At 38.0% G+C, this 23,082-nt stretch overlaps 2 protein-coding genes across 2 annotated transcripts in view; one reads left to right on the forward strand and one right to left on the reverse strand.

Moving 5' to 3' along the window:
- Nucleotides 1–15,193, forward strand: part of adamts7 (a disintegrin-like and metallopeptidase (reprolysin type) with thrombospondin type 1 motif, 7) — a 71,133-nt gene extending 55,940 nt beyond the window's left edge. The window contains exons 20-24 of the mRNA XM_032514138.1: nucleotides 302–454; nucleotides 1,378–1,551; nucleotides 2,385–2,531; nucleotides 3,174–3,336; nucleotides 14,056–15,193. Coding sequence (XP_032370029.1) covers nucleotides 302–454; nucleotides 1,378–1,551; nucleotides 2,385–2,531; nucleotides 3,174–3,336; nucleotides 14,056–14,201 — 783 coding nt within the window. The 3' untranslated portion in view covers nucleotides 14,202–15,193. The remainder of the gene's footprint in view (nucleotides 1–301; nucleotides 455–1,377; nucleotides 1,552–2,384; nucleotides 2,532–3,173; nucleotides 3,337–14,055) is intronic.
- Nucleotides 15,194–18,417: 3,224 nt separating this feature from the next.
- calml4a (calmodulin-like 4a) lies at nucleotides 18,418–22,912 on the reverse strand. The gene is made up of 5 exons (XM_032514173.1): nucleotides 21,714–22,912; nucleotides 21,572–21,602; nucleotides 21,084–21,224; nucleotides 20,241–20,429; nucleotides 18,418–18,562 (listed from the first exon to the last, which is right to left on the reverse strand). The coding sequence occupies exons 1-5, from the start codon at nucleotides 21,714–21,716 to the stop codon at nucleotides 18,465–18,467; spliced, it is 462 nt and encodes a 153-aa protein (XP_032370064.1). The 5' UTR covers nucleotides 21,717–22,912; the 3' UTR covers nucleotides 18,418–18,464.
- Nucleotides 22,913–23,082: the final 170 nt, after the last annotated feature.

The following is a 23,082-nucleotide window of genomic DNA, read 5'->3' on the forward strand; positions in this document are numbered from 1 at the left end:
ATCTTTGTCTGCTTTTATTATGCAGACACAGTGTCTAGAGGTCCTTAAACACATGTTGTTTCTTTGAAGACACTATTTGACCTAAAGTTAATTCAACTAATGTCAGTTGACGTTATTCATTTTTATGGCACATCTGACGTTTGCTTCTGCTTCCTGCTGTGCAAAAAAAAGCCTGACCTGCATAAATCTCAACATACCACATTTGCATTGCTATCTGTGAGGTTTCTTGTGCATACTGGAGCTGCTTGTGCATCCAACCAAGTGCTGGTAGTGTTGTCATGTGTTACTACTTTTTGGGCAGTGCTCCACCAGCTGTGGTCTGGGTGCCATCTGGAGGACTTTGGCCTGCAGTACTGGCTCTGACTCAGACTGCGATCCGGCCAAGAGGCCCGCGCCAGCTCAGCGATGTTATCTGCGCCCCTGCTCCACATGGAAAGTTGAGGAATGGAGTAAGGTGGGACTTCTTGCTCTACTAGTGTATTTGAAATAGTTGTACACTAAATATTTTTTAGATTTTGTGTATATGAATTGCAAAAGTTTAGATTTTTTAATTTATTTGCTAGCGCTGTGGTGAAAGGCTGGTTGGTCCAGACTGACATATCTCAACAACTGTCAATGACTTGCTATTAAATCAGTCAGACAAGCATGGTCCACCGAGGATAAATCCTAGTGACTTTAATGATCCCACTTTAGTGAAGTTTATCTAGTGCCACCATGAGGTTGACATTTGAATTATGAATAACTTGGCCTTTACTCTAGTGCCACTCATAGATGTGTGCGCCACCATCAGGTCAACATTCACTTTGTCCAATACTTTGGTTTATGACCAAATTCCTGCAAAGATGACATCCCCATCAGCTTCAGCTGTACTTTGTGTTTAGTGCTAAGAGCATGCTAGCTGGCTAAACTAAGATTGTGAACAAAGTAAACATACCTGGTAAACCTCAGCATGCTAGAGTTATTTTAGCTCAAAGTACTGCTGAGCCTATGTACAGCCTCACAGAAGCCCTAGCATGGATGTAGACTCTAATATTCAATATATCTAAATATTCAAAATAACTGAAAATGATGAGCAATACATTAGATAACCTGTCCTGGACAAACAAGATCATAAGATAGAGAGAAGTTTATTAGTATAAAAGTTGTCCTGAAAGAATTTTATAGTTAGGCATTTAGGTCAAAGATTATCTTAGGTAGTAAGTCAAAGGAAGTTTGGTCTTGAAGATCACTTCAGCAGTGTTCATATCAGTGAAGCTTTTTGGATACATGATGAAAGCCATTAATGCCAGTTGCCTTTTAGACTCATTAATGCTGGATACTTACCAGCTCCAGCTGGCCGTGCTGTTTGAATAACAATCATGCCATGTGTTCTACCAGTGCTCCAAGAATTGCGAAGGCGGAATTAAATTACGAGAGGTCCAGTGTTTTGACTTGCGGGATAAAAGGCCCCTGCGACCTTTCCACTGCCGCGCCATGTTCTCCAGACCACCAACCCAAATTACCTGTAACCTTCAGCCATGTCTCGACTGGTACACCTCTTCCTGGGGACAGGTGAGTAAGATGAAGCAAATAATGAGAGGCATTGTAAAAATAAAAAATTCAGTTTTCTGCTACACCCGATACCATTAAAAACATGCTCTGTGTATTTTCAAGTTACGTGGGGGCAGGAGTGATAACCTTTTAGAACATTTCAACCCTGTATTAAAAACAAAAATATAAATAACGTGTTCTGAAATGATTATACCCAAAGTTTATTTCTGTTATATTACAGCACAAAGCAATGCACGCCATACCGTTCAGTGTATTTCAATAGATTTTTACATGCATTTTCTTCCTATTTTTTCTTGGTAGTTATTTTCTTCTATTCATTTCAGTGCAGAATAAAAATATACTTGCAAAGTTGGGAAGGTTGTTTGAGATGAGTAACAAGTCACTTTAAGCATTTTAATGGTGTGGGTTGAGACCCTCAGGGTGGGCAGGTGGGAGGTACTGAGATGGAAGCATGAGCAACTAAGCAGTATCATATTCACAAGCTATATTGTTGGAAAAGTAAACCCAGACAGTCAACTGTTAAACATACTCTAGTTGTCATGAAAAGTTTAATATGAATTTGGTGACGTATTGCAGATGCTGTTATGCAGTCTTTGATTTCGTAGCTTCTCACAAGTATTTTGACCCACCAACAAGGGGGCTTTTAACCATGCAATAATTAAGTAACAAAAAGGACAAAATGGTAACAGCTGATGGATCTATTTGAAACAAGCGTCAAGTCTCTGCAACTTGTTTTTATGTTGTACTGAAATAAACAAGACAAAAATGGCTTCTGTAGAAGTTCAGAACATGCATTTTAAAAAAGTGTGTGTGTGTGTGTGTGTGTTGTTCAGTGCTCTGAGTTGTGTGGGGGAGGGGAGCAGCAGCGTATTGTTACCTGTCCAGAGGAGGATCGATGCGACGGGGATCTTCAGCCCAGCAACATCCAATCATGCAATAGCCAGCCTTGTGCTCAGTGGCTTACTGGATCATGGGGAGAGGTACACACACAAACACACACACACACACACACACACACATACATGTATGACTAAGAGATGTCATACATCCCAATAATGTCAATATATATATTCCATATAATGTTCAGATAATAATGTTTCTTTTTCTAAACATCCTCTTCATTATTATTTGAAGTATTATTTGAAGATAGACTGTTACCTTTAAGGTCCTGGTAACTGAATGTGGGTGGGGAAAAAGAAAAAAAGGAGGAATTTTGTGGCCCACTGAAAAACAATGAGACAGCATCATGATAAACTTAATTCTGTAGATCATATCCTTGACATTTGACGGGGAGGATGCTGATGACGAAGGACATGAACAAAAACTGGTCAAAGGATTCAGGAGTGATCAGAGAAATAACGAAATATGTATTTGATGGGTCTAGAAGAACCACAGATATGTGGCGTAGTTGATTTGGATAAAAGATAATAAAGAAAACTGTGAAGTAGACTCAGATAAGCAACAATTATCATTAAAAGAGTAGCCCTGTTTTTACTGTTTTTTACTAAAACTACATTTTATGATAAATCGAGACACAAAAGTTATTTTTGCAGCAAGAACCAATCCATTAAAATAATGTTGTCTGTAAAACATTTGAACATTTTCCTAAACTTTTTCTGCAGTGCTCAGCTTCTTGCGGTGGCGGAGTGCAGCATCGGCTCATCAAATGTGTGAACACAAAGTCTGACACACACAAAGAAGTGGATCAAACTCATTGTGACCATATGCTGCACCCAGAAAGCACCCAGAAATGTAACATACAGGAGTGTGAGAGCCCCCCCTCTGGTGAGTAAATCAGCATGGTCAATGTGAGCATGATTGCAAGCTGACGTTAACATGTAGCTCAAAGCACCACTCTGCCTATGTTCAGCCTCACATAGTGTGCAGCATGGCTCTATTTATTTATTTATAGATTGTTGTGGTAAATGCTGACTCCCCGTGCAGCCATCCATTCTATACAGGACCAGTTGTATCATGTTGTGTCAAACTAGACTTTTGACTGTATTGTCCCCAAGGGGAACATCTTTGTCACAAACCGTAGGCCACGTTATGGACATAACACGCTTGCAGAGAAACAAACAAAAAGTACAAACATAACATAATGACATGCAGATGAATAATAGACGGGTAACAAAGACATGATGGCAGTGGTTTATCTTGGTCTTTTCTTCAGGGTTAGGGTTACATATAGTCCTTTGAGTTTACAGATTGCTGATAGTCTTGGATGGCTCCTTTTTTGAATTTCCCTTGTGTGCTGGTCAAAAGTGAAGTGTGAGTCCAAGGTATTCGAAGCTGTCAACAGATCGGGTGCTGGGGAGAACCTGAATGTGCTTAAATAGGGATCCACTGTGGATGGTTAATCAATAGTTTGTTTTTACATGCTGAAGAGGGGCTCTGCCCAAAATCGTTGTGCTTTGAGTTACATAGACTTTATTGTACCTTGTAGTGTGAAGATCTTTCATTTCATTGTTTGTTATTACCAAACCACAGGAAATCATCTGAGATCAGTGTTTGGATTTTCTTACTTCCTTCTGTCAGATCCATCAAATCCATGTTGTAAGAATGTTGTGAGTTTTGACTTTGACTACGTTGCGAGAAAAGTGTATTGACCCACACGTCAAGTGATTGCTGAAGGACTTTGATTATACAGTAGAGCATCTGAAAATGCAATTTACACAAGAAAAAATGTTTGACCTTCGTCTCAGTGTTGTGTCCGCTGCCTGGACTAAAATGAGTCAATGCCTTAACGTCCATCTTCTCCACTGAGTAGGCAATCTCCCTCTCCTTCTTCTCATCCATGTTCCCGAAACCGGAACTGAATGTTGTCTTACCGATACCGACCATCAAAACGCAACAACTCCCCGTCCTCTTTTCCCCCCCACCACCATTATTATCGGTGACTCCATCACACGGGGCATACCATTTTTTTTAATGCAGTCACACACTGCTTTCCCGGAGACAGGTTTGCAGACATTTTGATTGAACTTGTGGACCTGATCCCCTCACTCCCAACCTCTATCAAACGTTGTGGTCCATGGCAGAGTTAATGAGACCCGCTTTCATGAAAGTGAACTTCCAAAATGGGATTTTAACCTTGTTATTGATGCGTTGAAGAACACTGGAAAGTGTTTTGTTTTTTTATTTATTTCTGGTCCAATTCCGACTGTTGTCGTGGAGCGAGTCCTCAGCCTTAGCACTTGGCTTCAGTCTGCCTGCAGGCCAAACAACGTAATTTTTCTTTTGTTATGTATTTGAATTTGTTTTCTGAACACCGTTCTCTTTTTAGCAGATATGGAATTCATCCCAATAAACGGGGCAGCTAAATGCTCTGCAGTAATCTTCAGCACGGGCTCCAGACTTAGACGTGTGACTGACTGTTTACATCTTGTGCACAAGCACATGCCCCAGTCACACCCCTCATTCTCTACAGCAGTAGAAGCATACGTTACCTTTGAGAGCTCCCCCTGCAGGCCCCCATTTACTACCTACTCTCACATATAAACACCCACCCATGAGCTGCTCCAATTGTCACAGAGCTTGTCCAATGTTAGAGCATGACTCACTTAAGTACAAACCCTACACAAGTCAGGGAACTGGTCCTCAGTCCAACAGGGCAATCAATTTTATACAGTGCTGCTCATGAGTATATGAACACCTGCTTAAGTTGACTAAAAAGAGCAACAAAAAAAAATCATTGGTAATTGATCTTATTGCCTTAATTAAAAAATTAGGAAATACATCAGGATACTATGCATCCTGATGAAGTTCCCTTGGCCTTTGGAATTAAAATAACACCCATCATCACATACCCATCACCATACCTAGAGATTGGGGTTATTTTAATTCCAAAGACCAAGGGAACTTTATCAGGATGCATAGTATCCTGATCCATGAAATAACTGGCCTTTAAAAATAAAAATCTGCCTGCTTCTATGGGAATTTAACATAAGGGTGTCTATACTCATGGCCCCTGTATTTTAAGGAAGAACATTTATTTATTTACGATACATTATTCATTCACAAAGATAGGTGTCCTGAAGGATTTTTCCTCATTCTATAAATCAATTTCCAAAAGATTACTTTTTTATTCCTATTTTTAGTCAACTTAAGCAGTGGTTCCTATTCTCATGACCAACACTGTACCACCGCCTACATTATCATTCCCAATGGAATTACAAACATCCAAGGACATCATCACTCTCCTGGCCGCAGAAGTCGACTATGGTAATTTCCGTTGCCTTGACTGTTCAAATGATCGAATAGGATAAGAACGGGCTGTGGATACAATCCCATTAAAATTTGCATTGTTGAATGTGCAATCACTTTCAAACAAAACATTCAATTTAAATGACTAGATCTGCATTTTTGTATTTGTCACAGAAACTTGGCTAAATGTTGATGATCTAAGCCCATTCACAGATTTCTCCCCTGGTGATTGGGACTAAGTTCTCCCAGATCCACTGGCAGGGGTGGGGGTTTGGCCACAATCTTTAAAATTGCTATAAATGCCGTCAATTGCCAGTTGATAAGTACACTAGTTTTGAGGTGCAAGCATTTAAGGTTGATTTGTCCTGCCCAATGATTAGTGCACTGGTGTACAGACCCCCGAAGTACAATAAGGACTTTATCAGTGATTTTTCAGAGTTTCTATCCTTGATTTTGCCCAATTCGGATAAGATTTTAATCCTTGGTGATTTTAACATCCATGTCTGTTGTTTAGTTAGCCAGGTTCTACAACTTGTGGACTCATTAAATCTGACTCAGTCTGTAACTTGTCCTACGCTACCCGGTCATACACTGGGTGTGGTTTTATCATTAGGTTTTCCTGTTTTAAATATTGAGCTGGTGCTAGTCTATCCGACCATAAATTTGGGATTTTTAATGCATCACTTTCTAATCAATTACATAAACCTTGCTTGCCAGATCACAACATCCAAGCACAGAACTCATACACTGCTAGGCAGTTTTCTGAAGCTTGTCCTTTTACTAGCCCTATAGGGATAGCCTCTGCCTCTCTGTCTACAGATGAGCTAGCTGGAAATGGAAAAAGATACTGCAAGTGTCCTATGAAGTGCTGAGAGATCACCAGGTATCCTACCAACACCTTGTCAAAGCATCTAAAGCAAAGCATTTTTCTGATAAAAATGCACAAAACCATATAATTTTGTTTAGTGCAATAAATACTGCAATACATCATGCTATTGCACTGCTTGATGCTACTTTTGAAATCACAGAACTATTTTTTAGCTTTTTTTTTGGTCAACAAGGTTGACACTATCAGATCTTGTATTTCACCTACTAATCGTGACCCTTCTAAATCAATCCTATGCCCTGCTTCTCTGAATTGTTTTGTGCCTGTGGCCCTGTCAGCATTGATGGATATTGTATCTCACATGAAACCCACCCATTCATCTTCAGATATTGTCCCCTCTCATCTTTTGAAAGAGGTATTTGATACTATTAGTCCCAGCGTCTTGTCTGTAATAAATAGATCTCTTATGAATGGCGTAGTCCCCTCTAGCTTTAAGCATGCTGTGGTTCAGTATCCAATTAAAAAAAAAAAAACCTTGACCCTACTGATTGTAACAGCTTTGGGCCTATTTCTAAATTATCGTTTATGTCACGAATTTCGGAGGAGGTTGTTCTTGTTCAGCTCTCTTCATTTGATGATTTAAATGAATCATTTCAATGATTTGTTGCTGTTCAGTGACACAGGGAAATTGTGCTATTTTACTCTTGCTGCGTTTAACACTGTTGATCATGCCATCTTGTTTGATTGTCGTCAGCATAGGGTAGGGATCCAGGCTGTTGCTCTACAGTGGTTAAATTCTTATTTAAACATTCAAACCAATTTTAAGGGTTCAATTTTAGGGCCAATTTTATTCTGTTTGTATATGGTCCCATTCTCCATTCTTCACAAACATAACATATCTTATCACTGTTATGCTGATGACCTGCCTCTAAAAACAGGTGATACCAACTCTTTAAAGTCCCTTTTTCACTGCCTGGAAGACATTAAGCGCTGAATGGCTAACAACTTTTTCAACTTAATGAGAGTAAGACGGAAGTCATGTTGTTTGGCCCCCCAAATTCAGTTGATGAACTTTCAAAAGATTTGGGGACTTTAGCATCAAGTGTACACCCATTTGCCAGAAATCTAGGTTTCATATTTGACCCAGCATTAACATTTGACATACAAATTAGTTCTGTTGTCAAATGTAGCTTTTTTTCATCTCAAGACCATTGCTAAACTAAAATCCTTCTAGCCGTTATTCATGCTCTTATTTCGTCTCGTATTGTCTACTGCAATTCCTTGTATTCTGGGATTGGCCAATCATCTTCATCACACCTGCAGCTTGTCCAGGATGCAGCTGCTAGATTGTTGACAGGTATCAGAAGGAGGGATCATATCTCCCCGTAATTGGCTTCTCTTCACTGGTTACCGGTCAAATATAGAATCAATTTTAAGGTAATGTTACTTGTTTTGAATGCATTACATGAATTGGCCACTTTATATCTTGCTGATCACCTTGCCCTACATCACTCCTCCAGGAACCTAAGATTGTCTAACCAGTTCCTTTTAGCTATTCCACAGTCTTGGATGAAAACAAATGGTGATCGTGCCTTCTCTGTTGTGGCCCCGAGACTCTGGAATAAACTTCCCATTCTCATTAGGTCCTCCTCTACTGCCGGGATCTTTAATCCTTGTCTTAAAACACTTTTTTATTCTTTGGCGTATGATTTAGTTTAAGGACATTTGTTTGTATGATGTTCATTGTGTCTACATTTTTATTGTCTTCCTTTGTTTTTATAACATAATATAACTTTGTACAGCACTTTGTTCAGCCTAAGTTGATTTTAAATGTGCTTTATGCATAAATTGACTTAACTTGATGTTAATGGGGATATTAAGTGAAATATCAAACTAGAGCAAGAAGCTTAACTTTAAGGTTGGGATTCTTCAGAAATCCAACCGAATGGTCATAAGAAACACACAGAATCTACAAAATTCACAGAGGTGAATCCACATTACAGCCTAGATTTCTGACTGATTTCCTCATTGTAGTCACACAAGCAGTGTAAATGTAAATAACAAATTTAAACTTTGAGAAAATGTATTAAGAAGATACCCCTAATGGTTTATGTATACAAGACATTTATTTCAGTGGTATACTATATTAAACTGTCTGGCCCCAGCCACTTTTAACCATACGTACTTACATATAAAGTTGTGCGCATTGTTTTTCATCAACAGCAGAACTGGTATCACTGGGAAACCACCATCTTTCTCTATTGATGCCACATCACAAGACCAGTGGAAAGGCTGACTACAGTAGCATCAAAGGTCTTCTTTGTTTACCAGGCAGTGTAAAAAAAGAGAAAAGATTTCCAACTGAAATAGAGTAGGAGAATTCATTTGAATTAAAGCGACTATTCACAACAGAAAGCAGATTATAGGTCTTTTTTGCTTGAAACACACCATTCATGTCGTGACATTCCTATCTTTTGCTTTTCTGTACCCCCAATCCATTTATTACTGACAATGACAATGGATTATTAGGTTGTAAATTACCACAAATAGACGATTCAGGCAATTGAGAAGGCTTGGGCCATTAAAAGTGGCCATTAAGTTAATATATTGTTTCTGTGTTTTGCTCCAACAAGGCACTTAGATGGTAACAAATATTCTTTTTTCCCCTCCCTGTTGTCAAGGTCATCCTGGGAAGTTCATTTTCTTTTCATTTGAAATAGAATATTCCACATGTCAAATGTCTGACATCACATGCATGTTCATGTACAAATTCATGTGTGCTTTATCTAGTAAGAGTTTGACACAAAGCCCACTCATTAAGAAACCAGCAGACGGAATCCAATGGGATGAATTTAGTTAAACAATGACGTGCATCACAAAAATGATCTGACATTGAAAGGAAAATAAAATGGATTTCAGAGAATGTAAGGTTGCTAATGTCTCCTCGTCAGGGCTTTTGCTGCAGATCAGGTGGGGAAAAAAAAGATGTTATATGACCTGTTGCTTCAGACTAAAGCATTTAACCCCTTTAGATGAAAAACATATTCAGCAATCATTACTGTTTTTATTTATTTTTAACTTGCTAAAATGGTATATGTGCCATAGAACATCAGAATATAATAAGAGAACCCCAAATGTCTTACCTCCAACATTCAGACGGGTGTTAAATGTTAAGTTGACTTGACAATCGTCAATTATCAGCTGGCTTACAATTTCTTGCATTTACAGTTAGTTAATATGATTTATTTGTTGAGTTTTGTTCAGAAAAGAGACCACATTACTGGAAAACTCCAAAAAGCTTTTGTTTGTGTCAAAGTAAATGGGGCATGGTGAACACCCACTAGTAGTAATTACACTCATTATTCTCAGAGGAAACATATAAACATACTATACAAACATATACAGTATGTGTTGTAGAGTCAATGATTTACTTTGCTCACTACAATTCTGCCCATTTAATTACTTTTAAATATAAAATTGAGGCATTATGTGATTTAAATTGAATAATTTATAGACTTAAGCCATGCATGTAATACACAATGGCATTCAATAAATTGGCAAATATAGAAAATGCCAAATAAATAAGAAATGCATTTCCAAAAATGTATACAGCTACAGAAAATGCAATATTTACACAATTCAAAGTACAAATATAATGAATTATTTTGCTGCAAGGTGACCCATCTTTCATCCGGATACATTATTGCCTTAAGTAAAGTATAACACCTCAGTTAGATCTGACCTTGCACTGTGTAGCTCTTCCAAAAGAACTTTTTCCATTATATGATCCTTCTCTAGTACTTTCTCAAAACACAAAAAATGAGTTTGCAAAGGCACCTAAATGTTACTTTATGCAACTGCAAGCCTTTTGGCATTTGTGAGCGTTGTTTATAATATATAGGAATAAATGTGTTTGGCACACATTTGAACGAGGGTCTCTTTCTTCTGATAGAGCAGCATTTCTATTGAATTTCTTTTAGTCACTCCAGATCAGAGCTCAAGGAATTATCTAAACTCACTGAACTACACTTTTTGTTACTACATACAGTATTTTACATGGACAATGATCAGGAAGGATGAAGTTAGCAACATTCATCTGACATTAATAAAAGCCTGGCCTGTGCACTGCTGTGATATACAGTATATTTACAACACAATATGTTGATTCAGTGGCCAAAAATATTCTTGCCCAATGTTGTTTACTCATGCCTTTGTCAGTATATATGTATAAATGCCTGTATAGCAAAAGCTGCCCCAAGTAGCCTTGCATCGTGAACTGTAAGCTGCACACAGAAGTTGTGACTCTCATCAGTTTAATGCGAAAGCAGTGCAGTAACATGATACATGTGTAAGTCCACGTGTGCAGCTGTGTGAGCCCGAGACATATTTCCATTTTTCTGTGCCTGTCTGACAAAACATCTGGGCTGCAGGTCATTAATATCCCACACAGGAAGCAGTGGTTGATTTTCCTAGCAGTAGGAGATAATATGAAGTCAATGTGAGTCCATCCTTCACAAGGACTGTCCATGTGCTTTCGGAGAATTAGAAAGATTATTACAACATGACCTATTGAGCCATTAGTGACATTTTCTCCACATGTATCAAAGTGAAGCTCTTTTCACTCACTGCCATACTGTATACTGCCATACTGTACTTTACACCCTACACCCTAAACTGCAGCGTACAGTCCCTAAACTCTCTGATCCTGAGCTCTGACAGCTGAAGAAATGTAGTGTGTTCAAATGAGTTCATTTTAGCTACTTTCTGTCTGCAGGTACATGTACCTTTTGGCCTCTGACTGATTAGTTTTTTATGCTTTTTCAAATTTTTGTGTTTGAACCAAGGCATCATTTCTCAATCAAAAGCGTATTGCAATGCCCAACATCAGCATTAGAGTTCTGCAAGGTCGCTCAAGCCCCTGCCCCTATTTCTTCCACTTCTCTTGTTACAGACAGCACAATTAATAGAGGAAAATCAAGCCTCCGCTTTGCTCTGACCTGCATGGGCATAATCTATTGGATGGACAGTGGAGATATGTCTCTACCACATTTCTGATACTTAAAATTTTGCCATGCACTAATTTGATATTCATTGCATATGCTCCTCCAGTTATTTTATAATTAAAACAAGTTAAAAGTTTGGACTGTAATGTACGGTAGTGTCGTTACTATAACTGGTAGTTATGTGTTGCTGCATGTGCTTCCCACTAAAAAGCTTGGGAAAGTGGCTGTGAGCTTCACTTTTCTTTTTTTTAAGGTCACTTTTGGGGCATTTAAGGCCTTTATTTATAGGACAGACGAAGACATGAAAGGGGAGAGAGAGGGGGAATGACATGCAGCAAAGGGCCGCAGGTTGGAGTTGAACCCGCGGCTGCTGCTTCGAGGAGTAAACCTTTGTACATGGGTGCGCGCTCTACCAGGTGAGCTAATGATTAATGTGAACAGGTGCCACATAGGGGCGGCGCATCGGAGTGTGAATATGTGTGTGTGTTTATCTGATGAGCAGGTGGCACCTTGTACGGCCTACGTACCTACAGTGTATGAATGTGGGTGAATGGTGAATGTATCCATGTAAAAGCACTTTGAGTAGTCGTTAAGACTAGAAAAGTGCTATATAAAAACAGCACATTTACATGCACACTTAAAGAGGTCACTTCCCAAAACAAAACAAGACAAGACGGAAGAGTAAATCATTCCTACTTGACTCAGTAGGGACAACAATAATATTTGAAAAGCATTATAGAATGCCTGAGAGTTATAGCATTGTATTTCATTATGTTTTTATATTTTGAATTGTCACCTGTGTTTTCCTTTACATTAAGACATTTCCATCATAAATTGATGCAGATTTCACCAGAATGACGTCTTTGTTTTCATTACACATTATTGTGCGCAGGCAGTGTTGGTAATAGATCTGTGTGTAATACCAAATATTGACAGGTGAATAAGATGTGACAGCGTGTTGGTTAGTTCTTAGTTTAGACTTGGTCTTGGCAGAGGTCTTTGTCTTGACCCAAACCGCCACGGAGTTCAGTCAGCTCTGCCTTGTCCCTAACTTTGAAGTCTTCTTAATTTGATCTCAATGTGTTGCATTATGCATACATATCAGAATATCACAAATGGTGTCCTTGCAGCAAAGCGATGCCGAATTTAAACCACTACAGGACTCGACATTAAGGCTTGTCCCCTTGTCTGGGAAAAGTGGATTTTTTGTAGGGGTTAAATGCTTTAGTCTGAAGCAACAGGTCATATGCTGGTGAACATCTTTTTTTTTTTTTGACACTGCTCGTTTTTCCGTCAATTATTGTAAAACCTCAGCTCCGTGACTTTCTGGATTAAATATCAGCTAATAATCAACTTTATAGGATTGGTAAATCAGCCTCTGCTGGGTAGAAAGTGAAATTGTAAAAAAGCTAAAAAATAAATGAAGTGAACTTGTACATTAAGTGGCAAAATATATTGTTATGTCTATAAAGTTATTTTAGATATAGTATAATTTCAAGTCCCTACTACCTCGTGCAAAGTATTACTTTGTATTATGTTGTCTGGTGATCTTTTTTTCTTGTTGAAGGGGAAATCTATTCTTGGGACACATTTGTGTCTACTGTTTCAACGGAATTGTATTATATGTACATTTGGATGCTTTTAACGGTTTGTTCGGATTCTGCATTAGCAAAACACACACAAAAAAAGGCTCTACCTGGACAAGGGACTTTTGTGGATGGACAAATGAAACGGAAATGTATTTGTCCAAAGGAAAAAGTGTTAATGTCAAGCACTGGACTTTCTGTAGGCCTACTAAAAAATGTAAGTGTGTATGAGCCTTTTTTCTGTTAACTTCAGGGCTGCATTGATTTTGTTCTGTTTAAAAAAAAAAAAAAGATGTTGTTACATTTGGCAACATTGGGGTGATCTATGATTCACTGCGCCAAGCATGGTTTCATTTTCAAAAACCAGCATTTTTCACTTTGCACTTGCAGATCCACTTTTCACCCCGTCTTTGGGTCTCTGTTTTAGCTACAGAGTGAGACAGCTGTTTTTTTTTCCAAGTTTGTATGCACATTGAAGCAGCAGAGACACAAAATAACACCCCAAATCCCAAAAAAGGTTTTTTTTTTTTCATAATGTGGCCACTTTAATGAGTTGTCTTGTGCGGCCTGTTTGAAATGTGTCAGGTGTGATTTTCATCCACTTGTGTAGTCGGTCTTTTTTAAATGCACAAAACAGCAATAAAAGAACGTAGACACTTCTACTAGGAGTATTGTTTACTTTGTCACACATCTTTAAGCTCTGATCAGAAGGAAATCCTTTAGGTCTGTAAACCTGAGCATGAGCAGAATGTGTGGGACTACTCACACCTGTCACTGTTCAACTTAAAGGGAATGTTGTATGATGTTAAGAGGGTTACAGATATTGTGCCAGTGATCCAACTCAAACACACTCTCTCTCTCTCTCTCTCTCTCACCCACACAGGAGCTGTTTGCCTTCGCGATCGGGTAACGTTTCGTTTCTGTCAGACTCTCCGCTTGCTCGGCCGCTGCCACTTGCCCAACGTACGAGCGCAGTGCTGCAAAACCTGCAGCCAGCGTTCCCGCTCCAGCAGCATGTCTCGGCGCTGAGCCGCCACAAAGTATCACCACTCATCAACGGGAACACTGGTGAAATATAAATCATCATTTAAAGTCAATAACCTGAGCCCTTTCCCGAGTTCTTCATCACTTCAGACTAATTATGAATGGAAACAACTCCAAAACTGCATGTTTGTGCTGGTGACATTATTATTATTATACAGGTCTGAAATGAATTGGAAACACAACAAAGCATTGCCTCAGAGCAAATCAATAAGAATGTAAATATTTGTGTGCACTTTTTATATTATACAGTTTTACCAGAATGACAATTTGTGAATCAGGATTTCTTTTTAACAGATGTTGGCCTACATAAGGGCTCTGCTATCAACGTAGCCCGCTTAATGGTGCATTATTACACATGTAGATAAACCACTCATTAGCCTTTGTGGTTGGTACAATGCTTTCATTTTATTGACAGCAGCAGAAACTAACAGTTAAATTAAAACAGACAGGTATACAATTCACAATATGGTTTTTACGTATAATGTGGTACAAATGTTATGGCGCAAAAAATATGTGATGCAGAAAAGCTTTACGTGACATTTAAAAATAACGACTGTTTGCTACCCCCACCCCCCTTAGATACCCACCTTAGTTATTGTTGCTACGCATGTTGAGCTTTTAAATCTGGCAGATTTATCATTTAAATTCAGAGTATTTTTTTAAACTATGGGCCCTTGATTTCAGACAGAAGTAGACAAAAGCAGCCTCTCATTTCTACTAAGTGGCCGTGGGTTTTGCCAACAGAAATAACAACTGTTGCTGGCAAGTTTTAGCAGCTGTAGCTAGCCAATTAAGCTAACGTTAGCTCGACGAGCTGTTTAAAAACATAATGTTTCAAGCCGACTCGTTTTAAAATGAGAACCCCACAAAGGAGGTCTTGAAAATGCTCTAGATGTACATAGTGTGATAAAACACTGAGGCTAAAGCTTCTTGTCCCAGGCAATAGGTTAGCATCATCACAAGTTGATTCATGTAAAGGCAGTTGGCAACTGTTGAGCTAGTTAGCCCTAGTATCACACAGTATGTGTGATTTAAAAAAAAAAAACATGAGAATAGGCTTTAGGGATGTTGACTGACCAATGTGTTGAGAAAACATAACACTCACATAAAATCTCAGGTCATGAGTTCAGCTGTTAGTAGTCTCGCTTTGCCAGACCTTCATCCACACACTGCGGAGGAGGGTCTGGCTAGTCCACACAGAAAACCATGCTCTGCTTTATTGGCATTTCTTTAAATCAATCACCATCGTCATGGGCGGCGCTGCAAAATTATTTCTGTAAGGAACTTGATTTGGTGGTACGTTCAAAAGTTGTTTTAGTGGTGCAACAGAAAACCGATTGGACAGATAGTGTAGCTAGCTGTCTGGATTTACCCTGCAGAGATCTGAGGAGCAGTTAACCATAGCCAGTGCTCAGAAATCCACCGGAATTTAAAATTCCCACACAACGAAAGCAGAAGGAAACAGACATCGGCGACTCTGTTTTTGATTTGAAGAAGATAAAAAGACACCACTCTACATTTTACATACTGAGTATCGCTCTCACTACACCACTATTCACATTGCTTCTTCGTGGAGAGAGATCCAAAGCTTGACAGGCCTGTCGTGGCTAGTTACCGTTGCTCAACTGGGATTGGACAATCACTGTTCAAGGGGTAGGGATTTAGGAAACGGTCATGTTTAATTTCTGGAGCAGCTTGTAAAAGCATTTTTTTGTTCTTTTTTTTTTTTTTAAAGGGACTGTACTCGACATTCAGAACACATATAACATAATATAGGCGCAAACAAATATGTTGTCCTGAGCAGAGAATGAAGTCACACTCCCTCTGTGTGTGTTGTAATCCAAGCTTCTGCGTTCTTTGCTCTGAGAGCCAGTCTGGCTGTTATAACGGCTGTTATTGCACGTGGCCTTGAAAAAACGTTGCTATTCCACATATTGGGGTAAGGTCTTTGAGAGCTGTTCAAAGGCAATACCAAACTTTTTTTCTTTTTTCCAGTATTTCGAGCACAGACGCTTTAAATAGTTAGAGCTGTATAACTGTAACTGACACAGCTTCATTACTACACTCCGTTTTTTTAAGTCACAAAGTAAAAATTAAATGTGAACATTGGAGCTGCAGTAAATACTTAGTGCTAGAGGCCACACAGGCTCTAAACATTTTGGGTCAGGTATTATATTATGCCCCAGTGCCTTATCTACTTGAATATTGGACAATTTGGCTGTATTGTTTTAATTAACCACTTGACTGAAATATAAGGTAAAGTTAGCATATCAGAAATACATGCTTTTTTTTTTTAATGATTGTGAAATTATTCAAAAAGTAAGGGACTCACTAAGTCAGTGTCATATCACATTAGGTTTAGCACGGTGTATTAAGGAATTAGCTTTATATATTTTATACTTTGGTAACTGTTCTTTTTAGTTTAGGAACTAAAGTTTTGATGACACTTCACTCTTTTGTCTTTTGTTGTTACCACTGACATGTACAGGACGTAGGCTGCAATTCTTCTTCTTTTCAGCAGTAAATGAAAAGCAACTCATCCATGCAGCCCAGCCCAGGCAGTTCCAGTGCCATCATATCCTCCTGTCTTTGGTTTTGCTTTGTAAAAAGAAAAGGGCATATCTGTCAAAAGGCTTTTTTGCTATATTGAACAGAAAATCAATTCAAAAAAAGAATATTGTGAAATAGCCTACTGTAAGGATTAGGTGCCTACTTTGATGTTCTCATTTTTTTTCTTTCACTGAAGGACCTCTTACAAGATAGACCCTTGGTACTTTGGAATAATTTAATGTTGCCAATTCTGTGGATATAATGACCTATATGGATATAATTACTAAGTGGCTAAAGGCAAATAATAGAACAGTTACAGTCTGGTAAGTTCAGAAAATGACATCACTTTGCTGTAATGCAGCCTTTAAAACCAAGAAAAGACACCACTTATGCCATATTACAATATCCAAAATCTAAGACGATATCTAGTCTCATATAACGAAAAAGATATATGAATGTATTGCCCAGCTCTAATTTGCAGAATCTAAATTATTGATTTGGTAGATTGCAATATATAAACTATTTTTTTATAGATTTTAAAATTAAAATATCCATTGAAGTATGAAGCCTCTTGTAAAAAAAAAAAAAGATAAATTTACATGAATTACATTTGCTAAAGTGATTAGACAATCGGGAGGGCTGTAACAAATGGCCAGTCATATTTGCAATGGGCTGATGCATTCACATTCCAGTTATTAATATATCCCCATATTGAAACACAGTTGATGTTTGACAGCAGGGATTATGCAAGCCTTTACCTTTTTCCTCTTTATTGATTTAGTTTGTTGGGCAGATTTTTTTTTTTTTTCTATACTGGGTTTGTTTTAAAAGATCCATATTTGTACAATTAATGACTATGTTGGTTTCCAAGCACAAACTCAAGACTCTAGCCAGGTGGCTATTATAGCTACACACATTTTACACAACACAATCAGTTGGCTAACTACAGAACAATCTCTTAACAAAATCTTATTGTAAACATTTAAAAGAACTGTTAAGATACAACAATTACATGTTTTGGAGAAAGTTATTCATGTAGTAATCACCAATGTGTTATTATATATGTATATTTATATATTGTGATTTATACCATGAAATAAAAGTTGTGGAGGAGGGAGTAATTGGAAGCCCTTTACGTAAATGCATTGTTTACAAATGTTAAAAGCATGACAATCATGCATGCAGGGCTTGAGACAACAACGATATGGATGAGGGTTTAACACAGTTGTTTTAAAAAAATATATATATATATACTATGTTCATTCAAACACAGTTTTTAATCACACAAGTGTTGGAAGAGAATGCAATTTAATACTGATGTGTGGAAAGTTGACAGTGCCGCATGAAGAGAAACTACGTTAAGAAACAAAAGATTTAATATATGGCACACAAGCATGCAGAAATACACACAGTGTCAAACTGGACATTACATTTTTTTGGGCCAGGCTTGACAAAAAATGTCTTGCTTTTCAAATGTCATCCCGTTAAAGAAGAACATGCAAAATCCTATAGTATTCATTACAATACGGTTTACCTATAGCGCTTCACAATGGGCAGTCATGGAGGAATGCTACAGGAACAGGTTCTGCATTTAATTTAAAAATCAGAATAGTCTGCCAACATAATGTAGATGTAATACAATTTATGATTACTTAAGTTCAGTGTATGTAAAGCCAATACTCCATCATGGCTGAAAAATCAATAATCGACAGGTGGCAGCGTCACCATCTGAGTGAACTCTTCGTAGTTGATGGTCCCGTCTGACTTGACATTTGCCTCTTTGAAGAGATCATCCACTAGACAAAGGAGGAGGACAAAATGGCTTTGTAAGTGGAACTGATGAAAGAGAGCGCTGCCTGAAAACTCATTTGTCTGCTACTATTATTCGGAACTCCGCAGGGTTGGAAACTTTGCCTGGGGGAGTTTTTGACTGTCTGACAACTCCTTCAAAGTGTAGCGCTGCCAGCAAGCTTGCTGAGCCAGACTGTGAGTATGTTTTTGTTATTCTTATTATTCCGGAGTTATCATTAGCAAAGCTGAAATGTTTCACCTCATTATTAGTGAGCCTAATTGTTTCTAATGTAGTGAATTAAATAATTAGTAATTTGTTTCCATTAAGTACATTTTGCTGTTGGTCATTTTGTGCTTTTTGAGAGTGAGCTTAAGACTCCCTAACATTGAAAGAATGACATATCCTGTATATGTATTTCCCATCTCATTTCAATTCATTTTGATTGAAATTCATCACTGCTGGCGTCTAGTGGCATCGCTATACTATTAATAGTTTGGGTAACCAACAGCTTCTTGAAAGTCTCCCTGCTGTGCTTTACGCGCGCAGCACCCATCCAGACGCAGTACACTGACGGTACTTTGAACTAAATCCTGACGATGCTTTAAAGCCAGTAACCGTATGAACGACAGACCTTGGGCTTTAACTTTAGTCGTAGAATTACTAATTTAGAGCATATTTTCATTTTTGACTACAGCTTTCCAACACAGCCTGGCAGCATTTTAAAAGAGAATTCAAGAGGATACACCTAAAGATACAGCCAGCTACACAGCAGAAAAAGAAAGTAATGTTAGGTTAATAGGAAATGGAGGAAATACCAGGAGGCAAACTGTATTACACGGACAGGTCTTAGGACAGCTATGCATAGGGCAAGTTGTAGTGGTGTTAAGGAAGCAGCTTGCAATTCCCGGGGAGATTCTGAGCTGAAGTCTAGAGCCAGGCCTGCTGTAGTCAGTTAGGATTGTTGTCTTTGTGGGGCATACAGTACAGAACGACAGGAAGATGTAGTAAGTGTGAGACATGAACGGAAAAGGAAACATTTTGTCAGATGGGCAGGGGGAGAGCAAGAGGCCAAGCCAAAAAACATTTTTTTTTAACTGTAATATGTATTGATCTTTGTCATCTAATGGGCACACACACATAAGTTACAGCCTTCACTAATACAAATTCCAGTCCCAACCCCTCTTTGCAAATCCCAAAGTTTGAAATTCACTGCAGTCATAAAGTATTAGGACAAGTATATGTCCATTGTTTTGGCTCTCCTTCAGCAGACTGATTTTGAATGGAACAATGACTGACATTCAAAGTTTAAAGGTATTCTCGGATGTTCACATTCATATTGGAGAACAATGTAGCTCTCTTAGCACTTTGTACTCAGGGAAATGTATAAGAAAAGCTACAGAATCCACATGGTTTACTGGTTGTTCAGGGTTAATACCTTTTATTAATTTAAATTAAACCTAATAGTTTAATTTACAGTACAATGTGTTATACTACAGAGCCAAATAAACTGTCCAAACATTTAAAGACTGCACTCTGTGTTCACGTAGATTACAGAATACTGTACCTTTTATATTGATTAAAAAGTAGCCTTTACAAGTGTTTGCTATAGCTCCGTATAAACACAGCAACTTAGCAACTTCCTCTTGAGGTTGCTCATCTATCAGAATCAGTGTTCATTTTACCTTCTTTGTTTGTTAGTTTCTCTCCCAACATAGTGAGCTTGGCCCGGAGCTCAGATGCCTGGATGTGTCCTTTCTTCTGTTTGTCCGTCATCCTCAAGGCCTCCAGGATTTCAGTCTTGGGGTCTTCCTGTTGCATCTGTCTGTGCATCATCATCAGAAACGTAGAGAAGTCCAGTTCACCTGTCTTTCCTAAACGTGAATGTAGTACAAATATTACGTCTGTGTCAAATTATATTCAAAGATTAAGAACGAGTTGACAAGTTTGGACAGGAATTATATTTAAATGTGCATTAAAATTGACTGTAAGGGCCACTTGGGGATACAAAATATTGGAACTAATGAATGGGGGGAAAAAAAGTTTTTTTCCTTGATACATTTCTTTTTTCATTGAAGGTTTGGAGTTTTTTTTTTTTTTTTACTATAACCTAACCCTAACCCATGGATCTAGGAATAAAACGTGTATTTCTGTATGTTGTACACATTTTGAGATAAATAGGTAAAACCGTTTTATTGTTACAAGCAGAGATGCAGGTTTAGTCAGTGTTAATATGCCACTTGGTCATTTTTTAATTGATAATTGCCTTATTAAAGCCTTAAACCCAACATTTTACAATGACAATGGTGTATATGATGAAAGAAATAGCTGTTCATTTTAGAAAAACAATTAAGAGTTCTCTACAGAAACCTCCTACAAATGACCATACTCAGACATAGAATAAACTCAACCTTAAAGTTTTAATGTACGACTGTTTTGACTTCTTTAACCACTGTTCCACTGAACAAGTGTTTGCGACCTTGACTGGCCCCTCAAACGAATTAGATTAACTGTATGTTGTACTTTACCGATTTTGTGAACTTGCAGATGTCTTTCAATTTCACCAAATGTGGGGCTTGTACCCAGGCAGCGCATAACTGTGATCAGGTCTTCGGCGACAATCTTGCCCTTTTGCTTCTTGTCATACAAGGAGAAACACTCCTTCAACTCTGCAAGGGAAATAGAAAAAAAGTATTGGATTACATCAGCATAGAACATTTCATTGTATTATTTAGTAAGGGACATTTTAAGTTTTCCATCATACAACAGCAGGTTAGATAAGAAATACATTGGCATTCCTTAACTACTAACTAACTAGGACCTAATAAGACTGAACAAATTTGGTCTTAGTTCCTTATTCGTGTCCTTACAAGCAACCTTACATATTGTTTATAAAAAGATAAATGTACAGTACTTATAGACAAGACAGACTGGCAAATAGTACATTTTAAACATCAATACTTTAAATAATGGTTACAGATGGTAAACGGCATGCCATGCTGTGGAATACTCTCACCGTTGATTTGAACTGGTGTGAAGAATTTAGCCTGCAAGGTGACAAAAGTAGGGTGTCACTTGGCAGGTAAGTACACACAAAACACTGTTACATTAGAATATACATTATAAAAGGCTTGATGGAAAGAATGTCTTGCTCTTACCATTTTTGCAGTTGCTTGGTTTCTTTCCAGGAAGAATAGAGTTCCGTGTGGTCCGCGTCACCTGTCCCTCCACCTCTGTTTAAAGTCCACCACCTGTAAGCCTCTAAGTAATTTAATAAGGGTTGCTGTGGAAACCAGATACCAGATCCACAGTGCTGCATTGTCCTTTCCCTTTCCACTCCACCAATAAAAAGAGACCATTTATTACCAATCACCAATACTACAGTGTCACACAATAAAGTGTGTAACAACATAAATAGTAAGATTTAAATCATTTTAGCTTGATTTAAATCACATTCAAGGTCAAAATAGGTGAGTTAAGAGAAAAATGTGAGTAATAACCAGCAAGTAAAAGTCCATTTAAACATTTTAATTAAAACAAACCAGTGAAGAATCAATAACTGATCAGTACTAGTTTTACCAGCAACAAAGTTGATTTTAAGCAAAGGAACAATGCTGCATAAAAAAGTAACAGTTACACATTTTCATTTAGAACAATAACTCAATATGTAAAAAAACAAAATAAAAAAAAAATCAGCAAAGTAACATTTTTGTACAATGATTTCATTTGTATCTTAAAAGTAACCTGCTCATGTCATTAACCTTTTGAATAATGTACAAATCATCCGTACAATAGACATCTTTTCATTGTAAACACTGTAATATTGTACATTCCTTACACACATGTCAAAAACAATGCAATAAAGACCAGTATGTTGTCATTGAGTGCATGTTGGCAGTCAGGCTGGGTTCTAATAGTACTAAGACCATATATGGATAGCTACAGCTCTCATTGATAACATTAGCTAGCTACTGTTTTTCCAACTTTGGTCAGTATAAGGCAGGATTAGCTGGGAGACTACTTCTAAACGAAGGCACACTTGTAGAATACCTGCAGAGCAGGGACATGGAAGTAGGTATTTTGTAGATTATGGTGAACTAGTGTGTGTTGTAGCAGTGTTTTGCCATTGAGAACGAGCTAGCATGCTAGCACTAGCATCCTACGGTTACCCACCTCGTCTCAGCTAGTTACATAGAAAGCTGTGTAGATTATAATATAATAATATTATAGCTTATATTATATACTGCTTTGTGTTGGCATTTTAAACTGGGGTTGATTTATGGTCGTTTTACGATGACAACGTTAACCTTTCCTCAGATCTCTGCAGGGTAAATCCAGGCAGCTAGCTGGACTATCTGTCCAATCAGAGTTTTTCTGTTGCACAACTCGTTACGGATAAAGAGTACTAATGTCAGCTTCGGTGTTTCATCATTTGCTGTTTTTCAACAGCTCAGTATAACCTTGTCTGCTTGCTATTGTTTGTGATGGCTGTTCCCAACTGATTGGCTTTACAGCCGGTCGCTATGG

This window comes from Etheostoma spectabile, chromosome 1, assembly GCF_008692095.1.
Source record: "Etheostoma spectabile isolate EspeVRDwgs_2016 chromosome 1, UIUC_Espe_1.0, whole genome shotgun sequence".
NCBI lineage: Eukaryota > Metazoa > Chordata > Actinopteri > Perciformes > Percidae > Etheostoma > Etheostoma spectabile.

Excerpts from the sequence above, each read along its gene's own strand:
- calml4a (XM_032514173.1), bottom strand. Across the intron at positions 21,225-21,571 it reads CACACCAGTTCAAATCAACG|AGTTGAAGGAGTGTTTCTCC; the intron begins GTGAGAGTATTC and ends TTTCCCTTGCAG. Across the intron at positions 18,563-20,240 it reads GAAACTAACAAACAAAGAAG|TGGATGATCTCTTCAAAGAG; the intron begins GTAAAATGAACA and ends TCCTTTGTCTAG.